This window comes from Myiozetetes cayanensis, unplaced genomic scaffold, assembly GCF_022539395.1.
Source record: "Myiozetetes cayanensis isolate MyiCay16 unplaced genomic scaffold, myiCay2020 scf377, whole genome shotgun sequence".
In the NCBI taxonomy this organism is placed as follows: domain Eukaryota; kingdom Metazoa; phylum Chordata; class Aves; order Passeriformes; family Tyrannidae; genus Myiozetetes; species Myiozetetes cayanensis.
In genome coordinates this window covers 5,622-27,639 of record NW_026087606.1, presented here as the reverse complement: position 1 = coordinate 27,639, position 22,018 = coordinate 5,622, and the positions used below count along the sequence as shown (strand labels likewise).

At 51.6% G+C, this 22,018-nt stretch overlaps 2 protein-coding genes across 2 annotated transcripts; one reads left to right on the top strand and one right to left on the bottom strand.

Annotated features, from left to right (window-relative positions):
- Nucleotides 1-1,728: 1,728 nt before the first annotated feature.
- LOC126646703 (olfactory receptor 14J1-like) lies at nt 1,729-9,020 on the top strand (the record flags this gene model as incomplete). Its single annotated transcript, XM_050328193.1, has 2 exons — nt 1,729-2,671; nt 8,992-9,020. Coding segments are annotated over exons 1-2 (972 nt in total), but the record flags the coding sequence as incomplete, so codon positions are not given.
- Nucleotides 9,021-20,671: 11,651 nt separating this feature from the next.
- LOC126646704 (olfactory receptor 14J1-like) lies at nt 20,672-21,613 on the bottom strand. The gene has a single exon (XM_050328194.1). The coding sequence runs from the start codon at nt 21,611-21,613 to the stop codon at nt 20,672-20,674; it is 942 nt and encodes a 313-aa protein (XP_050184151.1).
- Nucleotides 21,614-22,018: the final 405 nt, after the last annotated feature.

Genomic DNA, 22,018 nt, shown 5'->3' with positions numbered 1-22,018 from the left:
TGGCAGCCCTGGCAGGAGCTGTCAGGATGGCTGTGCTGGATTTGCTGGGGGGCAGCAGGAGAAGCTGCTGCAGAGCAGGACTTGCTGCTGCCCCATCAGAGGCCCAGGGCAAGAAGGACTGACCAAGGGTGGAAGGAGTGAGCCCTCCTGGCAGGCCAGGGCTGGGCAGGGCCCTTCAGCTGCAGGCTCAGGGCTCCTCCCAGCTTCAGCTGCACCTGCTGCCATTTGCAGGGGCCCTGCTCAGGAAGCACATCCACTGCCAACCCCTGCCCCTTCCCAGCCAGCACAGGGGCTCTGGGGTCTGCTCTGCAGCCCCTGCCCAGGCAGAGCTGCCCCTGGGCCCTGGGCTGGGCATGGGCTCTGGCAGCACTGGCAGGAGCTGAGCTGGGCACAGGTAGGGGCTGCTGGCAGGAACAGCTCCTCACACACACCCAGGCAGGGAGGGAGAGGCAGCTGCTGCCACAAGTGCTGGCCAGGGGGAGGTGGCTCCTCCCTGCCTGTGTCTGTGGCACAGAGCCCTTCCCTGAGCAGCTCCTGCCTGGGCTCCTTTGCCAGCCCCAGCAGAGTCTCTGCCCTCAGGCCCACGGGGGCTGGGCTGGGCATTGCCCTGCAGCAGCCAGAGCCCAGGCAAGGACAAGGCCCTCATTTCCATCTGGCTCTGCCTCTCCCTCCTCCCTTGGCAGCAGCACTGGGGCATTTCCCTGCCATCCCCTGCTGCCTGGGCTCTCCTTGTTCTCACCCTTGGCTTTTCTGAGCCAGTGTGGGGTTTGTGGGGGGCAGATTCCTGTGCAGACACAAACCCTTTGGGTGCTGTTGTGGGCATGTGTGTGTGGGAGCAAAGTGCCCCAGTGCCCTCCAGGCAACTTCAGGCTCTTCAGCTGTTTCCCTGGGTGTCCTGCAGGGCTGCAGGTGCCCTCCAGAAGGGCAGAGCTCTGCCACAGTATCTCTGTGCTGCACAGGATCCCCGTGGAGAAAACTCCTGAGTGTTAACTCCACGGAAATGTTCTGGGCAGCTGTACTTGGGAGCTGCAATGATCCCTCTGTGTGGCAGTCTGGGAGGAGAAAGATGAGATCCTAATCAGGCAACTTGAGGAAAGGGAAGGATTCTTTCAATCTGTTTTTTTAACCCAGATTCCTCTGCTCCAAGAACTGCCTTGTTCCTTTGTAAGGGAATTCCTAAAGGGTGATCCCACTTCAGCTCCAGGCTGCCAGCCAGGGGCAGCTGTGAACAGGCAAGATGGCCAGCTCTGGTCTCTGCACCAAGAGACCATCCCTTTGCCTTTCAGCACTCACAAGATTTCACTTGGAGCACATTAGAAATGTCACAGATTTCAACCATCCAAACTCACTCCTGGCAGGAGGAACTGGAACAAAAAAATACCCAAATCCCCTCCCTCCATTGTCGCTTGGGCAAACTGTGAACAGCAGTTCTGGAAACACTGGGATACATCCCAAGTACATTTAATTGGAGGTCACCCCGTGCTCCAAGTTGCCTCTGACTGAACAGCCAGAAGGATTCCTCAGGAGCCCATTCCAGGGTCCCTGCTCTCAATCCCCCTTCAGGCAGCAAACCCCAGAGCTCAGGGGAGAGGGATGCAGAGAGATCTTCCTGAAAAGAGGCCCTGAATGTTGAATTGCTGAGACGTACAATGTGTTCTGCTGATTGAGTCTGGCCTAATTCAGTTCTGCCTTTTCTCCTCAACAGATTCAAATACCCTGAGGAAGCAAATGCCCAACAGCAGCTCCATGGCCCAGTTCCTGCTCCTGGCATTGGCAGACAGGCAGGAGCTGCAGCTGCTGCACTTCTGGCTCTTCCTGGGCATCTCCATGGCTGCCCTCATGGGCATCTCCCTGGCTGCCCTCCTGGGCAACGGCCTCATCCTCAGCGCCGTAGCCTGCGACCAGCACCTGCACACCCCCAGGGACTTCTTCCTGCTGCACCTCTCCCTCACAGACCTGGGCTGCATCTGCACCACTGTGCCCAAAGCCATGCACAACTCCCTCTGGGGCACCACAACCATCTCCTACACAGGATGTGCTGCACAGCTCTTTTTCCTTTTCTTCTTCATGTCAGCAGAGTATTTCCTCCTGACCATCATGTGCTACGACCGCTACGTTGCCATCTGCAAACCCCTGCACTACGGGACCCTCCTGGGCAGCAGAGCTTGTGCCCACATGGCAGCAGCTGCCTGGGCCACTGGATTTCTCAATGCTCTACTGCACACAGCCAATACATTTTCCCTGCCCCTGTGCCAGGGCAATGCCCTGGGCCAGTTCTTCTGTGAAATCCCACCCATCCTCAAGCTCTCCTGCTCACACTCAGGCTACCTCAGGGAAATTGGGCTCCTCTTGTTTTCTGTTTCTTTAGCTCTTGGCTGTTTCGTTTTCATTGTGTTCTCCTATGTGCAGATCTTCAGGGCTGTGCTGAGGATCCCCTCAGAGCAGGGGCAGCACAAAGCCTTTTCCACGTGCCTCCCTCACCTGGCTGTGGTCTCCCTGTTTGTCAGCACTGGCACAATTGCCTACCTCAAGCCCCCCTCCACCTCCTCCCCATCCCTGGAACTGGCCCTGTCAGTTCTCTACTCGGTGGTGCCTCCAGCCCTGAACCCCCTCATCTACAGCCTGAGGAACCAGGAGCTCAAGGATGCAATAAGGAAAATGATGACTAGGTGTTTTTCAGGACCAATAATGTGCCTGTTTTCTGGTGTGTAGCATTAAGAATGGGACTCCGTAATGGCCCAGCCATTTTTGTGGAGGTCATCGGGTTCTTCTTGCAATAATTTCCTGTGCAATTAAATATTGTTATGCATCTGCCTTCTAATTTATTGTCTACTTATTGTATTTGACCCAGAGATTTTTAAATGATGAATTGTGCTCTCGGAGTATTTAAACTAAATAAAGGACCCTGCAGTGCCTTCTTTGTCCAAGACCCTCCTTCTTAGGTGTTCCTAAAGGACAGCACACTGCAGGACAGGGGGGATTTGCAAAGGGCAAGGGCACAAGAATCCCAGCACAGCAGCACTGCCAGGGAGCAGCAGAGCTTGGGCTTTGCAGAGCTGCTCTTTCCACTTCCACACTGTCCTCCTGAGGCCCTTACTGGCTGCAAGGCCTGCGTGTTCTCTGAGCACAGTCCTGGGGGTGGGAGCCCTTTGAGCACAGGCAGGGACAGGCACTGGGAAATTGTGAAGCATAGCTGGGCTCAATGACAGCATCTACAGGATGCTGTGGGATCTTCTGAGGGCACTGCATGGACTGGGTCACTTCTTCTGTGCCCTTGCTGCAGGGCTGGAACTCTCCTGCAGTGACACCAGGACACTCCTGCTCTTTGCATTCCCAGCTTGATTTGGAAATCCAGTCTTCCCCTGCTGTTCCTAGGGACATGCTGGGAGTGCTTCAGAGCTGCCATCCTGGGGCAGCTCCTGCCCAGCGTGGGCAGGCACAAGGTCTCTCCCCCTGCTCCTCTCCCCTCAGCAGTGCCACTGTTTGCTGCAACCTCCTCCTCCTTGCCCAGCACAGCCCTCCTGGCATAGTTGGACACAGCCCTTGTTCTACCCCCTCCTCATGGCCCTGCCCAAGCCCCTCAGCTACAGCCTGATGGCCAGAAACCTTCAGGGCAGGGAGAGACCATTGGAGTGGTGGGTCTGTAGGGAGAAATCACTGCTGCCTCCCTTCTGAATCACCCTCAGGACCTGGACAAGCTGGTATTTTGTTTTGTTTCCGTGAGACCCTGCAGTGTCAAAGTGGCCTCTTGATTCCATCAGGCTACTCAGTGTCACAGTGGTGCCTTGAGTCCATGAGGTGTCCTCAGTGTCACAATAACCCCCTGATTCCATGCGGTTCCCCAGTTTCCCCAGGTCCACTTGGCTCCAAAAAGGCCCTGTAGTGTCACAGTGGCCCCTTCCTTTCATGAGGTTCCACTGTGTCCCAGGGTTTCTTTGTTTCCAGGAGGCACCACAGTGACACAATGGTTCCCTGGTTCCATCAGGTTCCAAAATGTTTCAGGGTTCCTTTTGTTCCCCAAGGCCCCAGATGTTAAATGGTACCCTGGTTCCACAACATTTCAGTGTCCCTGCGTTCCTTTCTTTCCATGAGGCCCTGCAGTGCCACAATGGCCCCTTTGATTCCATGAGGTTGCACAGGGTCATCACAAAGCTGAGCCCACCCGTGTTAAAATTTGGGGGAGATCAGGAGAAAATGGGACAAAAAGGTTTGGATATTTGGGGAAGGAAAGAGGGGCTTGGACAAGAGAGAGGAAAGATTTTTATGAGGTAAAAAATGGTTCAGGTAATGCTGAGGGTGCTGAAACACTGACTGTGCAAACAATCCCTGTAACCATTACACTATTTCTAACATCAAGACCCAACACTCCCCAAAAGTGCTGCCGCTAACATTGGAATGAATCCACTTCTTTTATCCCAACCTCAACTTTACTTCAAAGGGAAAGCCCAAACCCAGAACTCCAAACTATTTTTTGTCCTCCAATGCCCACCCCAATCCCAAACCTGCCCTGTTAGTATGAAAAAGCCTTTAATCCTAACCAAGGCCAAAAAGCTCTTCCCCTAATCATGAACCAGACACTTCCAGAAGAACAACAAACCTCCCAGAGTTCTGCCTAATCCCCACCCTGAGCTCTAAAGCCCAAGGCCTGACCATGAAGCACCCCCACAGCCCTTGGGAGCAGGGCAAGGACCTGCAGGGCCCAGAGCAGGCCCAAGGGGTTGGCAGAGCAATGGGAGGTGACCTGGATCTGCTCAGCTCTGCAGGGACCCCCAGCAGAAGGGCCTGGGCTCTGTCAGGGATGTCCTGTGGCACAGGGGCTCAGCAGCAAAGCCAAGAAGGCCAAGTGCACATGGCAGCAGCCAGAGCTGGGGGACAGCAGAGCCATCAGGGAGGGCCCAGAAATGCTGCTGGGAGGGGGGTGGGAAAGCAGGAGGGGTGTGTGCAGCCTGCAAGGCCAGAGGAGCAGCAGGGCCAGGGGAGCACAGCCTGTAGCAGAGATGGCCAAGGGCTCTGGCAGGGCTGCAAGGCCCAAAGGCACCCAGGCCTTTGTGCCCTTGGCTCTGGCAGCTGCCTCTGCCCCTCAGGCCTTCACAAACAACTTTCCTGGCAGCTTCTGTCCTTGGGTTCTGCCTCGCCCCTCCCTGAGCAGCCTGGCAGGGCTTGCCCTGTTTTGGGTCTTTGTTGTTGCTCCCCCTCCCATCCCACTGCCCCCCAAACAGCCCTGAGCCCCCCGGCAGGGACAGGATCTGCTGGGCCAGGGCCTGGGGCTCAGCCTTGGCCTTTGTGCTCCCCAAAACCAAGGCAGGCTTTGCTCAGCATTGCAGGGGCCTGCCCAGAGCCTTTGTCTGCCTGCACTCCTGGCCTGCAAGGATCTGCTCGAAGGAGTCCCTGGGGAGGCTTTGTCAGTGCCTGCCCTCAGTGGGGCCCAGCAATGCTTCAAGGGACTGGGAGTTTGGCTTCTGACATCTTGAGCAGCTTCTTCAATCTTCTCTCAGTACTTGAGAATCACTGACTCTTCTGCAAATACTCCATGGGGCTCATTAAAATCCAGAAATCCCTCAGGATCTCTTTGCCTTTTTTTAATTGTCTTCAATGCAATTTCAAAACAACTCTTCAAACTTTGTACTTTTTTTTTTTTCTTTTTTTTAATTCAAGGATGGATCTTTTTCAGTTTAGACCAGAGGTGACAGAGGTGTTCTCCAAGTGATCTTCATGCTGAGTGTCTCCTCAAGAGATCCAGACTGACCCTGTGTGACCAACCTTGCTTCTCATCCCCCAACCTCACCAGTTCTGATATGGCCCATCTTGGACTGACATCCCCCTCTTGCATTAGACTTGACCTCGGAGCTCTGCAGCTGGATGTTCCAGCCCCATGGCACCATCTCCCACCTGCTCTCCTTAGAGCTCTGCTTGCATACAGGCCCAGGAAAAGTTTTCGTCTTTATGAGAAAAGACAAGAAATGTAAAGCATGAACAACCCCCTCTAAAACACCTGTAAGCACATGCTCAGCACAAGCTCCCCCTAATGCTGTCACCTTTCTATCAGGGACAGCGTTATCAGAAAGGTTGATACAAAAGCATTGATAGAAACACAATTCAGGAGCTTGCTGTATCGGTTCTTTAGGATACGTGTCCGGAACAACGACAAGTACCCCAGTCAATCAAACCCTACAAAACATCTTTTATTGCAGTGAGAGAAAAAAACTACTAGCAAAGAGAATCAAAAGCTAAACCAGAATACAAAAAGCTACTTTTTCTGTTGGCATTCATACAATAGTACAAACTGGCTCTGTTACAGTATTAGCTTGTAAAAAGGGAATTAAAGGGATTTAAAAAGGGATAGAAAATGTTTGTTTTCTCGGTTGCTTCCTATCAACAAACTGTGCTCACCTGCACACACAGGCCAGGCCTACAAGGGTCTGCAGGGCTGGTCGGTGCCCGTGCTTGGCGGGTGTCCCCGCGGAGCAGCGCAGTGTGGATGGAAGGATGAGCATTGCTCCCCCCAGCAGTGCTGACACCCCATTCCATCAGCTCTACATTACACTACGTAGGGCCAGGACTCAGCAGAAGGTGAAACTTGAGTGGCAGCCAAACAGCGCCCGTTCATCACCTCATGGCAACAGTCTGGGCGTGCCCTACTGTCACATACAAGGGATCATCTGCAGAACCTGCTGTAAGACAGGGAGCCTACAGGACATCATCCAGCACCATCTCCAAGTGCTTCCTGAAGCCTTCAGTGATGGGCACTGCACCACGTGCCTTGGGTGTCAGGAATGAGTGGTTTGGGTGGTATAAAGAATCATTGTCAAAGGAATTGGCAAAAAGCAGGTTTTAATATAAATGTGTGAAAGTGTGACCAAGCAGAGTTGGGTGACAAGGTTCACTCTATTTCTTACTACATGGATGAAGCAAACACAGGAAAATCAGATTAGAGTCAATTTAGAATGATTTACAGAGAGATCAGAGATGCAAAAGGCTCAAGGTGTAAAGGTGTAAAAGAGAAAGAGGCAAAAGAGAGCAGTAGCACTTAATCATTGAACAATATTATCCTTATAAAGGGATTCAATAGGATTTGCTACAATCACAACTGTGACAATTATTGATTCACTATAACAACATTCACAGCACAGTCAATGAACACACACACACAGAGGGAGAGTTGTGAACATCTGTGTGTGTAAAGGTACCTCTCAAAAATTCCCCCTGTTGTCAGGGAAATGCTCCTGTCAAATGCCTTTGTGTTTCCCAACAGCCAAGGGTGGCATCTCAAGGAGTGTGTGTGTGTCTCTTGTTGGGTATCAGCCCAGGCCTCCTTGTCAGCAACAGTCTGCTGAATGTCACCAGCTTGAGGGTTCCCAAGCTCCAGGAGGCTCCAAGAGTTGTCCCAGAAAGAGGAAGGTGCTGGAACAGTCACTGTGGCCCAGGAGAGCTCAAAGGGCCTCACTCAGGACTGCTCTTGATAGAGTTGCAAGATGGTTGACTTTGGCCACCACTAAGTTTCCCTTCTGGACATAACCCAATTGAGAAACTACTGGACTATCTTGCCAAAGTGCAGTAACAGTTGTCCTGCTCCCCTGGGGCTGCAATTCCCAAGGGTGCTGCTCCACTGGGCTACGATTCAGGGCAATGTTTTACCAAGGCTACAAATGGTAATTGCACCTCCTTTTTTGGGCAGCTGATGACTATGATTGTTCCACCTCTGCCATGCAAGAGCTCCTGGGATTATCAGGCAGTGCCTCGGTGGCTCCACTGGGATGCTCCAGGGACACTTCACTGCTCAACCCCTTCAGTCAAGGCTTATCAGGAGCTTCTGGGATCAGGCCCGAGGATAGGTTGGAGATGCACCCCGACACACCTTCCCAGTCTGGCCAAGGAGCTGCTGCAGAGTCCCTGGGGAGGCTTTGTCAGGAGGGGCCCTCGGGGGCTCCTTAAGGCTTCGAGGGCCTGCAGGATTTTCAGAGCAGATTGGGGTTTGCTGTTGATTTTGCACCTCTGAGACGTTTGTGCAACCATGTGCAACCATGTGCAACCACAATTACAGCAGATAATTGTGCAACCAATTATCTGCTGTAACGAGTCCCTTGAGAGCCTTAGACAGTGACAACCCTCAGTGGGTCATTAATACTTCAAGGCACTCAGGGTTAATTAAGGTACTTTTTTTGACACTGAGTCTCTGAGAGGTTTGTTCAGTCATGGCCTCCACTGACCTGCTTTAATTAGTCCCCTGAGAGACTCTGTCAGTTGGGACACCCAGTGGGGCTCATTAATGCTTCAAGGCACTCAAGGGTTTTGAAGGAACTTTTCGTTTTGAAAGTGTCTTTGAGAGGTTTGTTCAGTTATGGCCTCCAATTCTCTGCTCTAAGGAGTCCCTTGAGAGCCTTTGTCAGGAATGGCCCTCAGTGGGGCTTGTTAAAGCTTCAAGGTACTACAGGTTTTTTAAGGTACTTTGCCTTTTCCTTTGACTCTGAGGTTTGAAGAGGTTTGTGCAATCATGGCCTCCAATTCTCTGCTTTAATTAGTCCCTGAGAGACTTTGTCGGCAGTGACACTCAGTGGGGCTCATTAATACTTCAAGGTACTCAAGGGTTTTGAAGGAACTTTTCCTTTTGAAAGTGAGTCTTTGAGAGGTTTGTTCAGTCATGGCCTCCAATTCTCTCCTCCACTGAGTCCATGAGGAGCCTGTTTTGGGAATGACCCTCATGGGGACCCATTAATGCTTTCAGATACTTTTGGTTTTCCTTCTGACTTTCTCTTATGGACAGGTTTGTACATTCTCCCCTCAGTACCTGAGGTTCAAGGACTCAGCTCCAAAAGTCCCCCGGGGCTCACTCAGATAAAGCAAGTCCTGACAAACCATGGCCCTTCCTGTGATTTCCCTCTAGTCTGGACAGTAAATTAGGAATGTTGTCTCATGGAATCAGGGGACATTGTGACACTGCCCAGAGCCTTTGTCTGCCTGCACTCCTGGCCTGCAAGGATCTGCTCGAAGGAGTCCCTCGGGAGGCTTTGTCAGTGCCTGCCCTCAGTGGGGCCCAGCAATGCTTCAAGGGACTTGGGGTTTGGCTTCTGACTTCTTGAACAGCTTCTTCAATCTTCTCTCAGTACTTGAGGATGATGGACTTGTCTCTAAACACACCCTGGGGCTCATTAAATGAAGAAAAATAATTTCATTCTCTTCCCTTAATTGTCTCCATGTCTTAAAGACTTCAACAACTAATTGGAGTTGTTTTGTAGTTTGGATGAAGAAGGAAGATTTTAAAGTGGAAGTCACAAACATATTTTTTTTCTGTGAAGGGCAGTGATTTACACAGAGTCATGGGATGTAGGAGGGTCAGGGTGCAAAGGATTTGGACTCAAAGAGAAGGGGGCAAAAGAGATTAGTAGCACTTAATCATTGACCAACTTAACAGTTATCAAGGGATTCAAAAACATTTACTACAATTGAACAGTGACTGGATTACAGATTCACAATAACAACACTCACACCACAGTCAATTCACACCCACACCCAGGCAAAGATGTGTGGACACATCAAGATCTGGGTGTGTAAAGGTGCCTCTCCAAAATTCTCCTGGTTATTAGTGAAACACTCCCACACATCCCTTTGTGTTTCCCAACAGACAAGGTTCCACAAGGCCCTGCAGGGTTACAATGGCCCCTTTATTCCATGAGTTCCCACAGTGTCACAGTGACCTCTTGATACGACTTTCTGTGCTTTCCATGTTACCTTGGGTTGATTGAGGACCTGCACTGTCCCACTCGACCCTTGATTCCACCAGGTTTGACAGTGTCACAATGGTCCCTTCATCTCCAGGAGGCCCTGAAGGGTCCCAAAGGCCCTTGGATTTCATGGCATTCAGCAGTGTAAGAGTGATCCCTTCATTCCATGAGTTTCCCCAGTGTCCCAATGGCCCCTGGACTCCACATGGCCCTGCAGTGTCCCCACAGAGCCTTTGATTCCAGGAGATTGTGCAGGACGAGCCCTGTGAGGTCCCCATGGAGCCCCCGGACAGCAAAGTGACCTCCCGGCTCTGGAGGAACCCTGAGAATTTCCCCAGGGGGAAGGGCCGGATCCTGCCCTGGGATGGGGCAGCCCCAGCTGGACGGACACACTGGGAATGAGAGGCTGGGAAGCAGTGTCAGGAAAGGGCCCTGGGGGTGCTGGTGGGTGCCAGTTGGCCCTGAGTCAGCAGTGCCATGGCAGCCAGGAGGGCCAAGCCTGTGCTGGGGGCATCAGGGAGGGGATTGTCCCGCTCTGCTCTGCCCTGGGGCGGCCTCACCTGCAAGATTGGGGCAGTTTGGGGGGACACAATGGAAGGGAGGGATTGAGCCATTAGAAAGTGTCCAAAGGAGGGCAATGAAGAAGGGTCTAGAGGGGATGGCGTGTGAGGACACAAAGGGCACTTGGTGTGTTCATCTGGAGAAGAGGAGACTGAGGGGGAGACCTCACTGCATTCACAACTTCCAGGGCAGGGGCAGAGGAGGGGCAGGCCCTGAGCTCTGCTCTGTGGGGACCAGGGACAGGACTGAGGGAATGGCCTGGAGTTGTGGCAGGGGAACTTTAGGGTGGATCTTTGAAAAAGGTTCTTCCCCCAGAGGGTGGGTGGGTACTGAACAGGCTCCTCAGGGCAGTGGTCACAGCACCAAGGTTGACAGAGCTCAAGGAGTGTTTTGGATGATCCTCTCAGGCTCATGGTGTGAGCCTTGGGGATGGTTCTGTGCAGGGCTGGGGTAGTTTTTATCTAGGCCTTCCCTGGTGAACAGGTTTTAACCAAGGAAGTGGCCACGTTCCCAGTATTCCATATGATTTTTACATAAACTAGAGTATAAATAAGAAGGGAGGAGAGGCCTTCGCTCTGTTCTCTTCCCGTGAGGTTCAGGAGCAGTGGTCACTGCATTGGTCTCGCTTATCTGGAGGCTGAGGCCTGCACTGACCGCTGGTCTGCCACGTGGGAGATTGGTCAGTGTTGGCTGTGTCTGCCAGTCTTGCTTTTCTGAGGGACGGGATGAGATTTGTTTTGCTAATTATTTTGCTAGTTCTTGGGTGTGGTTGTGTATATCTGTATATCAGGCTTTTGTCCCTTTTTCCCTTTTCCCTTTCCCTTTGGGGAGTGTTTAGATTTCCTTGACTGTGTACATAGCATTTTAATTGTATATAACTGTAATAGAGGAAAAAAATATATTTTTATATAAGCAGCTTGATTTTGGTTTCTTCAGTTTTATAGATTTTTTTCTTTTGTCGTAAGAAAAGAAAGGAAGGAGAAGGGGTTATTACTGTGAGTTCCGGCATTTTGTAGTGAGCCAAGTCCAACCATCACAAGGGCTACAGGTTGGACTGGATGATCCTTGTGGGTACCTTCCAACTCTGCATCTTCTGTCATTCTCTGATTATCAACCCTGTGTTCAGCACAAATCCAAAACACAGCCCTGCAATGGCCATGGGGAATGAATTGAACTGGACTTCCCCTGAAAGCAGCACACCCATTATGGGCTCTCACAGAAACATCCCACAGTCCATTTGCCAGCTGGAACCAGTGACTCTGAGTTCCTGCTTCTCCAGCCCCAGGGATGGTCTCCTTCTCTGCTCATTCCTCCCCACTCTCTTCTCAGGAATGGCATCTTAACCAGACAAGCCCCTGGGAATAATTTCCTTGTAACTCTTCAATTCTTTTGTGGTTAATTAGGCAGATCACGAAAGTGCATTCAAAGTGAAGCTATTGTATTATTAAAACAATGAAAAAAGATGTCTTTTATGGCCTGTTTACTTTTTTTCCTGTTTTTACATTGATATCAGCAATCCCCAGTCAATATTGATCCCAAGCACCTCCTAATTCAGTCTGAATAGATAAGAAAATCAAGACTGTGTCTGACAATCCATCAGACTTTATCCCTATCATCACCCCACCATTCCCTCACCCAAGCCCTGGGACTCAAAGCAGCCTTGGGCCGATCTGAGCTTCCTCCACTAAAGGCTGGGCCTCCAGATTTCAGCTCCTTGGCACCAACTCCCACCTGCTTGGCTTGGAGAAAGAACTGCACAAGACAGTGGGTTTCTGTGGATGGGTTTTGGTAGTGGAGGGACTAGAAAGGTGGCTTCTGTTAGAATCTGCCAGAAGTTTCCCCTGTCCCATGGAGCCAATGCCAGTTCCTGCCACTGGCCAAGGCTGAGTCACTTAGGAGTGACAGCAACACCCCTGGGATAACATATTTCAGAAGAGAGGAGAGTTGAACAGAAAAAAATCAGGCCTGGGAAGAGCAGAGTGAGAACATGGGATAACAACACAGACACCAAGGTCAGTGCAGAAGGAGGGGCAGGAGGGACCCCGCAGGAGCATGGGAAGGACTCATAGCTGAGGCCTCTGCAGCCCATGGGGAAGCATTGGGGTGCAGAGACCCCCCTGCAGCCCCTGGAGGCTCCCACGCTGGAGCAGGTGGATGCAGGAAGGAGGCTGTGACCCCGTGGCAGGCCCAGGATGGAGCAGGTCCTGGTAGGAGACCTGTGGGGCATGGAGAGGGAAACCCAGGCTGGATCGGGTTTTTCCCAGGTAGGACTCGTGGCCCTGTGGGGGACCCATGCCAGTTCAGCTCATCCCTGAAGGACTCACCCCATGGAGGAGGGGCCCACGGGACAGCAGGGTGGGAAGAGCTGCTGCCTGAGGGATGGACTCAAACAGCACCTGACTGCAACCCCCTTCCCCGTCCCCCTACACTGCTGGGGAGGAGGAGGGAGAGCTGAGAAGGAAGGAGGGGTGGGGGGAAGGTGTTTTAAAGACTATTTTATTTCTCACTCTTTGGTTTTTATCCTGTTAGTAATAAACGTAAGTACTATCCCTACTTTGAGTCTGTTTTGCCCGTTAGGAAGTGACTTTCTCCCCACTCTTATCTCTACTCAGGAATCATCAGCTGTTTTTTTTTCTCTCCTCTGTGGAGTTGCAGAGGGAGGGGGAGGTAGTGGCTTTTAGTGAGTGTTTGAAATCCATCCAGGGTCAACCCACTACACCAACCCATGTGCTTGAGGCCCTTTTGTGATGTCACAGCCTATCCTCTCCATTCCAGAATAGCCCTTGGCAACCAAAGAACCAACACCCTACAGCCCCAAAGTGAAACCCCATCTTTGTGCCATGGGCCCATTTGTGATGTCACAGCCTGTCGTCTCCATTCCAGAACAGCCCCTGGCAACCAAAAACCCAATGCCTCACACCCCAGAGTGCAGCCCAACTCATGTGCCATTTGGCACCATTATGATTTCACGGCCTGTCCTCTCCATTCCAGAATGGCCCCTGGAAACCAAAGAACTAAAAGTCACAGACTGTCACAGTGAAGGCTTCTCCCATCTGCAATGGCCTTTTTGTGATGTCATGGCCTTTCTCCCAGGAAAGAAAGCCTGTAACCTTTGGGTTTCAGGTGCAGTTGGTGGGCCACCCTGGGAACTTAATGGGCAGAAAGAGCTTTGTGTTTTGCCACCTTTTGTCTGGGAGGAATTTTCATCCATATTCAATTTTGGGAGTCGAACTGGCAATTTTAGCACAGGGCTCCTGCAAGCGAATAGCAGCCCTTTCCAAAGGGAACGAAAGCCTGTAACATTCGGGTTTCAGGTGAAGTGTGTGGGACACCCTGGGCACTTCATGGGCAGCAAGAGCTTTCTGCCATGGCACCTTTTGTCTGGGAGGAATCTTTGTTCCTATTCAATGTTAACAGTCGGACTTGCAATTCCAGTGCAGGGTTCTTATAAGAGAATAGCAGCCCTTTGCCGAAGGAAAGAAAGACTGAGCCTCGGTCTCTCTGGTGCAGCTGGTGGGACACCCTGGGCACTCCATGGGCAGCAAGAGCTTTCTGTCCTGCCACCTTTTGTCTGGCAGGAACCTTTGTCCAGATGCAAATTTGGGAGTCAGACTGGCAATTCCAGCGCGGGGCTCCTGCAAGTGAATGACAGCCCTGCCCTCCAGGAAAGAAAACCCTTACCCTCGGTCTCTTTTCCTGTTCCTTCAAATACAACCTGCAGGGCAGCTTTTTGCCATCTTTTCTCTTGGGGATTGTGAAGATAGACCCGCTCCCATGTTTAACACCTCAGGCAAAACCACCCTGTTAACACCTTTCCCAACCTTCCCTAACCTTTCCCAAAGATGAGATTTTACATATACTTCCCAATCTTACCCAGGCCCACAATTCATGACAGAAACCTCTCAGCCTCCCACTGCATCCTTCCCATTGGTGTGCCTCATGTACAGGAAAAATACTTTAAAATCAAGCACCCTAAATTAATGTCCTACTCTTTTTCCCAGAAAAGAAGGTGTGGTGAACTCTCCAGAGCAGGGAATTGGAAGATCTCCCCAAAACTCCTTTGGTACCCACTGCAGGGCCAACAATTCCTCTGGTCTGCCGTGCTGGCGCTGCTTTGTCTCATCTGGGTCCCCGGAAACTGTTAGAGAAAGCCAGGGAAGAAAATCTCTTATCAGCTGATTAGGTTCAAGAGTTGAACGGACATGGGGATTGCTCTCTAACACATGGACATCAGTTCTCAAAACTTTGAACTATTTATACATTTTAGCAAACAAAGGAATTCATGTCCATTGGCTGACAACTTCTTTAGTTCTCTTCATTAATTCTTATTTTCTCTTCTATTGGCTATTCATTTCTCACTTTGCATGATAGTCCACAGTTTTTTTCCTTTTCTTATCTTTCCCCTAGATTGGCAGAGTCTCAGTAATTGTCTGTGTTAGTTTTGTCTTCATCTCTGGTTTCTGTGTCAATTTCTCTCCACTGCTGCGGGGGCTCCTTTGTCAAGAAATAGAACTTGTTGGGTAACAGGCCCAGCCCTGTTTCATATTTTTCATGGGGATTGAGTTTTCCATGAGCAAATTGGCAGATGAGCCCAAGTTGGGTTGCAGTGTCGATGTGCTGGAGGGTAGAAAAGCTGTGCAGAGGGATCTGGACAGGCTGGATCTCTGGGCCGAGACCGTGGGCATGAGGTTCAAGAGTGCCTTTGGTGCCTTTGGTGCCTCTGGCCACAAGAACCCCCTTCAGCTCCAGGCTGGGGGTAGAGTAGCTGCAAAGGGTGGGAAAGGCCCTGGGGGTGCTGGTCAAGGCTGACCCTGAGCCAGCGGGTGCCCAGGTGGGCAAGAAGGCCAAGGGCATCCTGGCCTGGATCAGAAATAGTGGGGCCAGCAGGAGCAGGGCAGGGATTCTTCCACTGGACGGGGCACTGGTGAGGCCTGTCGTGGTTTTGCCCACCAGCCCATCCCTGGGGCTGAGGATGGTTTTGTCCAGGTGATTTCCGGACAAAAAAAACAATCAAAAAGTTCAATGACGCCTTTACTAATTACATCTTTAAGAAAACGGAAGAGAAGGTTGGTGGCGCAGTTGAAATTAGGAGCAGCAGCCATGTAGGAGAGAAGCAGTGGGCCCGAGGAGGGCCAAGGCCCCCTCCTCCCGGCTTGGGCCGGGGAGAGCAGGTGTAACACTGAAGCCTCCCTTCTCTCTTGTGAGAGAGTAAAGAAAAAAAAAGGTTTAAAAGACGAACTGCTTAGACGAGAAACCGCTGCAGAAGAATTCCAGCCATGAGATAACAGGATTTTCAAGGTCAAAGCTGCAGTCGCAGGAGAGAGAAGAAAAGTTCGAAGGGGGGAGAGCTGCTTTTTCTCCTTTCGCTCTCCCTCCCTTCAGCAGGGTAAAGACTGAAAAAATAAAACCCTGCCACCTGTGAGAAGTTTGTTGGGGTGAAGAGACCCCCGTGCGGCTCACAGAGGAGCTTGTGGATGCACCAGAGATTTGTGACTTTAACAGAGAGAAAGCCTTATGCTGGAGTAAAAGCGGCTCAGATGAGGCAGAGTCCTGTTAAAGACTTTGTGACCCTCGAAGGGATCGATGCTTATGCTGGAGCGAGACGGCTCAGATAAGCTTGGGATCTCAGTGAGAGATCCATGCTGCTGCTGTTGAAGATTTATGACCCTGACGGGTATTAGAACCTACGCTGGAACACAAAGCGGTTCAGGTAGGGATGTTGGGATCCATGTGTGGGATCTGTGCTGCTGGTGCTAGAGAGAACCTACGCTGGAGCAGAAAATGGCTCAGGTAGGATATTGGAATCCGAGTAAGGGATCCAGACTAGACCCATGCCGAGAAGTCAATCAAGGACTGTTCTCCCATGGGGAGGGACCTCCATAGGGAAACAGGGGTGAACTCTTAAACCATTATCCGCTGTAACCCTGTGGAAGAAGATCCATAGTAAGCAAGTGTCCCCTTGCAAGCCTATGGAAGGAGACCCTTCAGGACCTGAGTAACCCCCAGCCTTCAATTTTAGCCAAGGAGGGGGGTAGGCCCAGCCCTGGAGGCTGACATAGAGAAGAAGGAGAAAAGGTTCCAACTGCGACGAAAGTGCTGCAGAGTTACTAGAGAAAGAGAGAAAAAGCTGGAATTCCGAGAACAGAAAAGGACTGCTTCTCCTCCTTGGACTGATATAAAGGGAGGTGGGGGGAGAAGTATCTTCTGTAAATACATAATACCTTTTACTTAAGTAGAATTGTTGTAAATATAATTCTTTAGTTTTAGTTTGGTAATAATAAATACTCATACTTTTTTTCAATTCAGTCTCTTTTTGTCTGCATAAACCTTCTCTCAATTGATAGTAATTGTATGTAAGGGTATAAAAGTAAATTGAGCCAGGGCAAAACCACGACAAGGCCACACCTGGAGTGCTGTGTCCAGTTCTGGGCCCCTCAATTCAGGAAGAACATTGAGGGGCTGGAGTGAGTGGACAGCAGGGTAATGGAGCTGGGCAAGGGTGAGGAGTGCATGTCCTATGAGGAGCAGCTCAGGGAGCTCCAACCTAGAGAAGAGGAGGCTCAGGACTGACCTGCTCACTGTCCACAACTTCCTGACAGGAGGGTGGGGCCAGGTAGGGTCAGCCCCTTCTGCGAGGCAACAGGCGATAGGACAAGAGGACAGGAGGACCTGCCTGTCAGGGGATGTTTGTCAGGGACAGGTGGAGGAATTTTTGGGCAGAAACAGGGATTAGGTACTGACGTGGGCTGCCCAAGTAGGTGGTGGAGTCACCGTCCCTGGAGGTGTTTAAGGAAAGACTGAAACTGGCAAACTGAGTGCCACTGTAATAGTTAATAAAAGCAAAGGTAGATAATTTGCTAATCAAATTAACTTTGTAATGTTAGTGGTTAGTTCTGAATTACAGGTGTCAAACCACAATGTTATGTTACTATGACAAGCTATATCTTATTATGCTAAACGAATTCTGAATGTCAGCTTTAAGTGTGCCTGTGAAAATGTGGGTGAAAGGAGTCGTCCAGAGGAGCAGGGGGAGGAGAACCTGTTATCTTCCCACCTTCATCCAGGACCTGCCACTGTCATCCGAGGACCGCCTGAAGGGGAGGGGATAGTGGCACATCTGAAAAACCGGTGCTAGCCTTTTGGCACATGGAGTGTTGGCGGGGCAGGAGACTCCCCCAGCGCTGTTTTGCTCATTTGCCTTTAATAAAATTTAATATTTTAAATTTTATATTTGTGGTCTGGTGACTGTAACACAAGTGCAGAAACTCCCAGGAAAGTTTCTTGTGGTGGCCTCAGGAACAGAGACAGCTGCCAGAGCCAAGGGCACCAAGGCCTGGGTGCCTTTGGGCCTTGCAGCCCTGCCAGAGCCCTTGGCCATCTCTGCTGCAGGCTGTGCTCCCCTGGCCCTGCTGCTCCTCTGCCCTTGCAGGCTGCACACACCCCTCCTGCTTTCCCATCCCCTCCCAGCAGCATTTCTGGGCCCTCCCTGATGGCTCTGCTGTTCCCCAGCTCTGGCTGCTGCCATGTGCACTTGGCCTTCTTGGCTTTGCTGCTGAGCCCCTGTGCCACAGGACATCCCTGACAGAGCCCAGGCCCTTCTGCTGGGGGTCCCTGCAGAGCTGAGCAGATCCAGGTCACCTCCCATTGCTCTGCCAACCCCTTGGGGCTGCTCTGGGCCCTGCAGGTCCTTGCCCTGCTCCCAAGGGCTGTGGGGGTGCTTCATGGTCAGGGCTTGGGCTTTAGAGCTCAGGGTGGGGATTGGGCTGAACTTTGGGAGGTTCGTTGTTCTGCTGGCAGTGTCTGGTTCATGATTAGGGTTTTGGTCTGGATTAGGATTAAAACTTGTATTTTCATACTAAGAATGCAGGTTTGGGATTGGGGTGGGCATTGGAGGACAAATAAGAGTCTGGAGTTCTGGGTTTGGGCTTTTTCTGTCTTGGAATGAGAGCAGTGGATTCCTTTCAATGGAAGGGGCAGCACTTTTGGGTAAGTGTTGAGGTTACAAATTCCATGAAGGTCCATCAGGAGTGTTTGTACTGTCAGTGTTTCAGTACCCTCAATATTACGTGAAACTGTTTTTATCTCATCAAAATCTTTCAGATTTGCTGGACATCTCCTTTTTCTTCACACAAATATCCCATCCAGTTTTTCCCAATTCTCCTGACCTCCCCAAAACCTTTCATCTGGGTGGGGTCACCTTTACGATGACAGTCCTGACCCCTGAGCATCTGCCTGCCCTCCTTGGCCAGTCCATTCCTGGGGACAGCCCTGGCAGCCCAGCCCCCAGGTGCACAGGATGTGCTGCTGTGCTGGAGAGAACCCTCCTCAGCCTGTGCAGCAGGGCTGGAGGTGGGGGATTCCCTGCCCTTCCCCAGCTGGGACCTTCCTGCCTCTCACACTTGGGCACTGGAGCCGCCCTGGGGCATCTCTGGGGCTGTGGCCACCCCTGGGACTGCTCTGGGAAGTGATGGCCTGAAGACATGAGTGTGGATTTTGGGAGGGAGATGAAGCCTCTGCAGAACAGAACTCTTAGCAATTGCTCAAGGCTTCCTTTCCCACATTTCAAGGGTTACTTTTTTTATTTTTAAATTTTTTTGTAATATTTTTTCAAATTTTTTCACTGTAAAACCAAACCCATATTCAATGACCTGATTCACTCACTGTATGAACAGCTTTGTACAGCTATTTATCAAAAAAAAATTCCTATCAATATTTCAAATGAGGAAATATTGCTCAGAGGAGCTCCTGAATGTTTTGAACATATTTCATATCTCTAATTTTACCTATTTTACACCTCAGCCCTGCAGGGTGTCACCTACTCTGCCCTGTCTGAGATGCCCCACAGCCTGAGGGGTGGACAAGGCAACTGTGATTGTTCTTGGCTGGTCTGTGACCACTGTCCTGGGGCAGCTTTCCCAGGGTGTGCAGCACATGGAAAAGAACAGACCCTGCTCTGCTGTTCCTTCCCATCCCTCCCAGGAGGGCTGGTTTTGTGAGGACCCTGCAGAGCCCCCACCCTGCACACTCACACCCTGCAGCTCAACACTGGGGTTTTCCCTCCCTGGCACTGCCCAGTCCAGCCCCTCCCTGGTCCCCCCATGTCCCTGCCCCTGCCCCAGCCCAGCAGAGCAGCCCAATCAGGTCTGGCCCTGCAGCAAGAAATGGAGACCATGGAGGTCAGGCCAGGGCCTGTGTGTCTGCAGTGCTCAGGAGATCATCAGCTCGGGCAGCTCCTGCTGCCCCAGGGCCAGGGCAGCCTCTTTGCATGGCCCCTCTGCTCACCCAGGCGGTCCTGCTCTTCTCCTGGCACATCCCATCTCCTCCCAAGAGCCTTTCCCCAGGGGAACACGTCTGTGCTGGCCTGAGCAGCCCTTCCTGCAGCCCCTGCCCGTGCTCCCCACAGCTCCCGAGCTGGGGGGGCTGCTCTGCAGAGCAGGGGGCTGTGGGGTCTGGGGCCATGGGGGACTCTGTGGGGCTGTGCTGCTCAAGCTGGGAGGCAGAGCCAGCTGATGGTGCTCCCTACCACTGAGCACCTCCCACAGATGCTCCTGTGAGGCCGTGGAGGGTGCTCAGAGGGGCCCTGCCTTGTTCCAGAGCTGGGACATGGCTTGGGGGGCTGCTCTTGATTCACCTGTGCGAGTTCACTGAGGGGAAGAGAAGTCCATTTGCAAGAGTTTTCCTTGTACCTGCTGCGTCCCCTGGGGTTGCAGAGCTCTCTTTGCCACTTCCCAGCAAGATTTAGTACTTTCTGTCTGGGTGACTCCACCCTGGGCAGGATTCTGCTCCAGGGCTCCAGTCACTGCTGACTGGATGGGACGGGCTGTCCCTGCAGATCCTCTGTGCTCTCCTGCAGTTCCTCATGTCCTACACACAAGTCCTCCCCTGACATCAGAGCCAGCACAAGCTGCAGAGCCCCAGGCAAGTGACTTGCAGATCCTTTGTCATCTCCATTGCCCATCAGCCACCAACACACAACATCTGAGCCAGCCCTCAGTCCCTGAAGTGCCAGTGGGTCCCTGCCCTCCCTGCACTGTCTGCGTGGAGAAACAAGCAAAGCAACAAGACTTTGGAAAGTCTATTCCTTTCTTACACTCAGAAATGGTGATTCCTCATGTACAAACTATCACAGGGAGAATGTTTGACAAATACCTTGCTGCATGAACTTTTATTTTGTTTCCATGCACAGAGAGCATGATTCCTGATTAGTACATTTTGTGGGTCAAAAAAAGAGGTAGAGACTGAATTACATATGGGATGAAGAATAAAATTTCATTGTTATAATATTAACAGAAGAAAAAAATTGGAAACCACCCCCACCATTTTCAAAAGCATTAGAAGGCAGGCTGGGTGAAATATGTGTTACACAGTGAGTGTTCTGCAGAAGAAAAGAGTCAATTTATTGCTTCTGAAAAGCATCCAGTCATCATTTTCCTTATGGCATCCTTGAGCTCCTGGTTCCTCAGGCTATAGATGAGGGGATTCAGTGCTGGAGAAACCATAGAGTACAAAAGTGACAGAGCCAGATCCAGGGATGGGGAGGAAATGAAGGGGGGCTTCAGGTGGGAAAATGTGCCAGTGATGACAAACAGAGAGACCACAGCCAGATGAGGCAGGCACATGGAAAAGGCTTTGTGCCGTCCCTGATCAGAGGGGATCCTCAGCACAGCCCTGAAGATCTGCACATAGGAGAAAACCATGAAAATGAAACAACCAAATGCTAAGCAGGCACTAACACCAAGAAGACCAATTTCCCTGAGGTAACCTGAGTGTGAGCAGGAGAGCTTGAGGATCTGAGGGATTTCACAGAAGAACTGGCCCAGGGCATTGCCCTGGCACAGGGGCAGGGAAAATGTATTGGTTGTTTGAAGCAGAGCATTGACAAACCCAGAGGCCCAGGCAGCTGCTGCCATGTGGGCACAAGCTCTACTGCCCAGGAGGGTCCCGTAGTGCAGGGTTTTGCAGATGGCAATGTAGCGGTCGTAGCACATGATGGTCAGGAGGGAAAACTCTGTTGAGATGAAAAAGACAAAGAAAAAGAGCTGTGCAGCACATCCTGTGTAGGAGATGGTTGTGGTGCCCCAGAGGGAGTTGTGCATGGCTTTGGGCACAGTGGTGCAGATGCAGCCCAGGTCTGTGAGGGAGAGGTGCAGCAGGAAGAAGTCCCTGGGGGTGTGCAGGTGCTGGTCGCAGGCTACGGCGCTGAGGATGAGGCCGTTGCCCAGGAGGGCAGCCAGGGAGATGCCCAGGAAGAACCAGAAGTGCAACAGCTGCAGCTCCCGCCTGTCTGAGAATGCCAGCAGCAGGAACTGGGCCATGGAGCTGCTGTTGGGCATTTGCTGCTTCCTCAGAGTGTTTGGATCTGTTTAGGAGGAGAAGTCAATGCTGAGTTAGACCAGGCTGCTGGTGTGACCTCTTGGTGTGGGGCACTGCCCAAGGAGGAAATATCAGTGATATGTTAGCAAGAAACTTCCTGAGAAAAATCAAAGCTATTTCCCAATACCCCCTCCCTGCTACACTCCCCCATCTGTTTGGTTTTGGGTTTTTTTCTCAAATTCCCTCATCCCTCTTTAGGCGTGTTCCTGGATGTCAGAACCCCTCAGCACTTCAGATGCGCTCAGGGAGAACAGAGCAGGTTTTTTGCTCTTTCCCCCCACAGCCCCTGCCCAGCCCTGAGGGAGCTCCCCAGCCCGGCTGAGGCTGCCCCTGGCAGGTGGCAGAGCTGCTGCCCCAGCACAGCC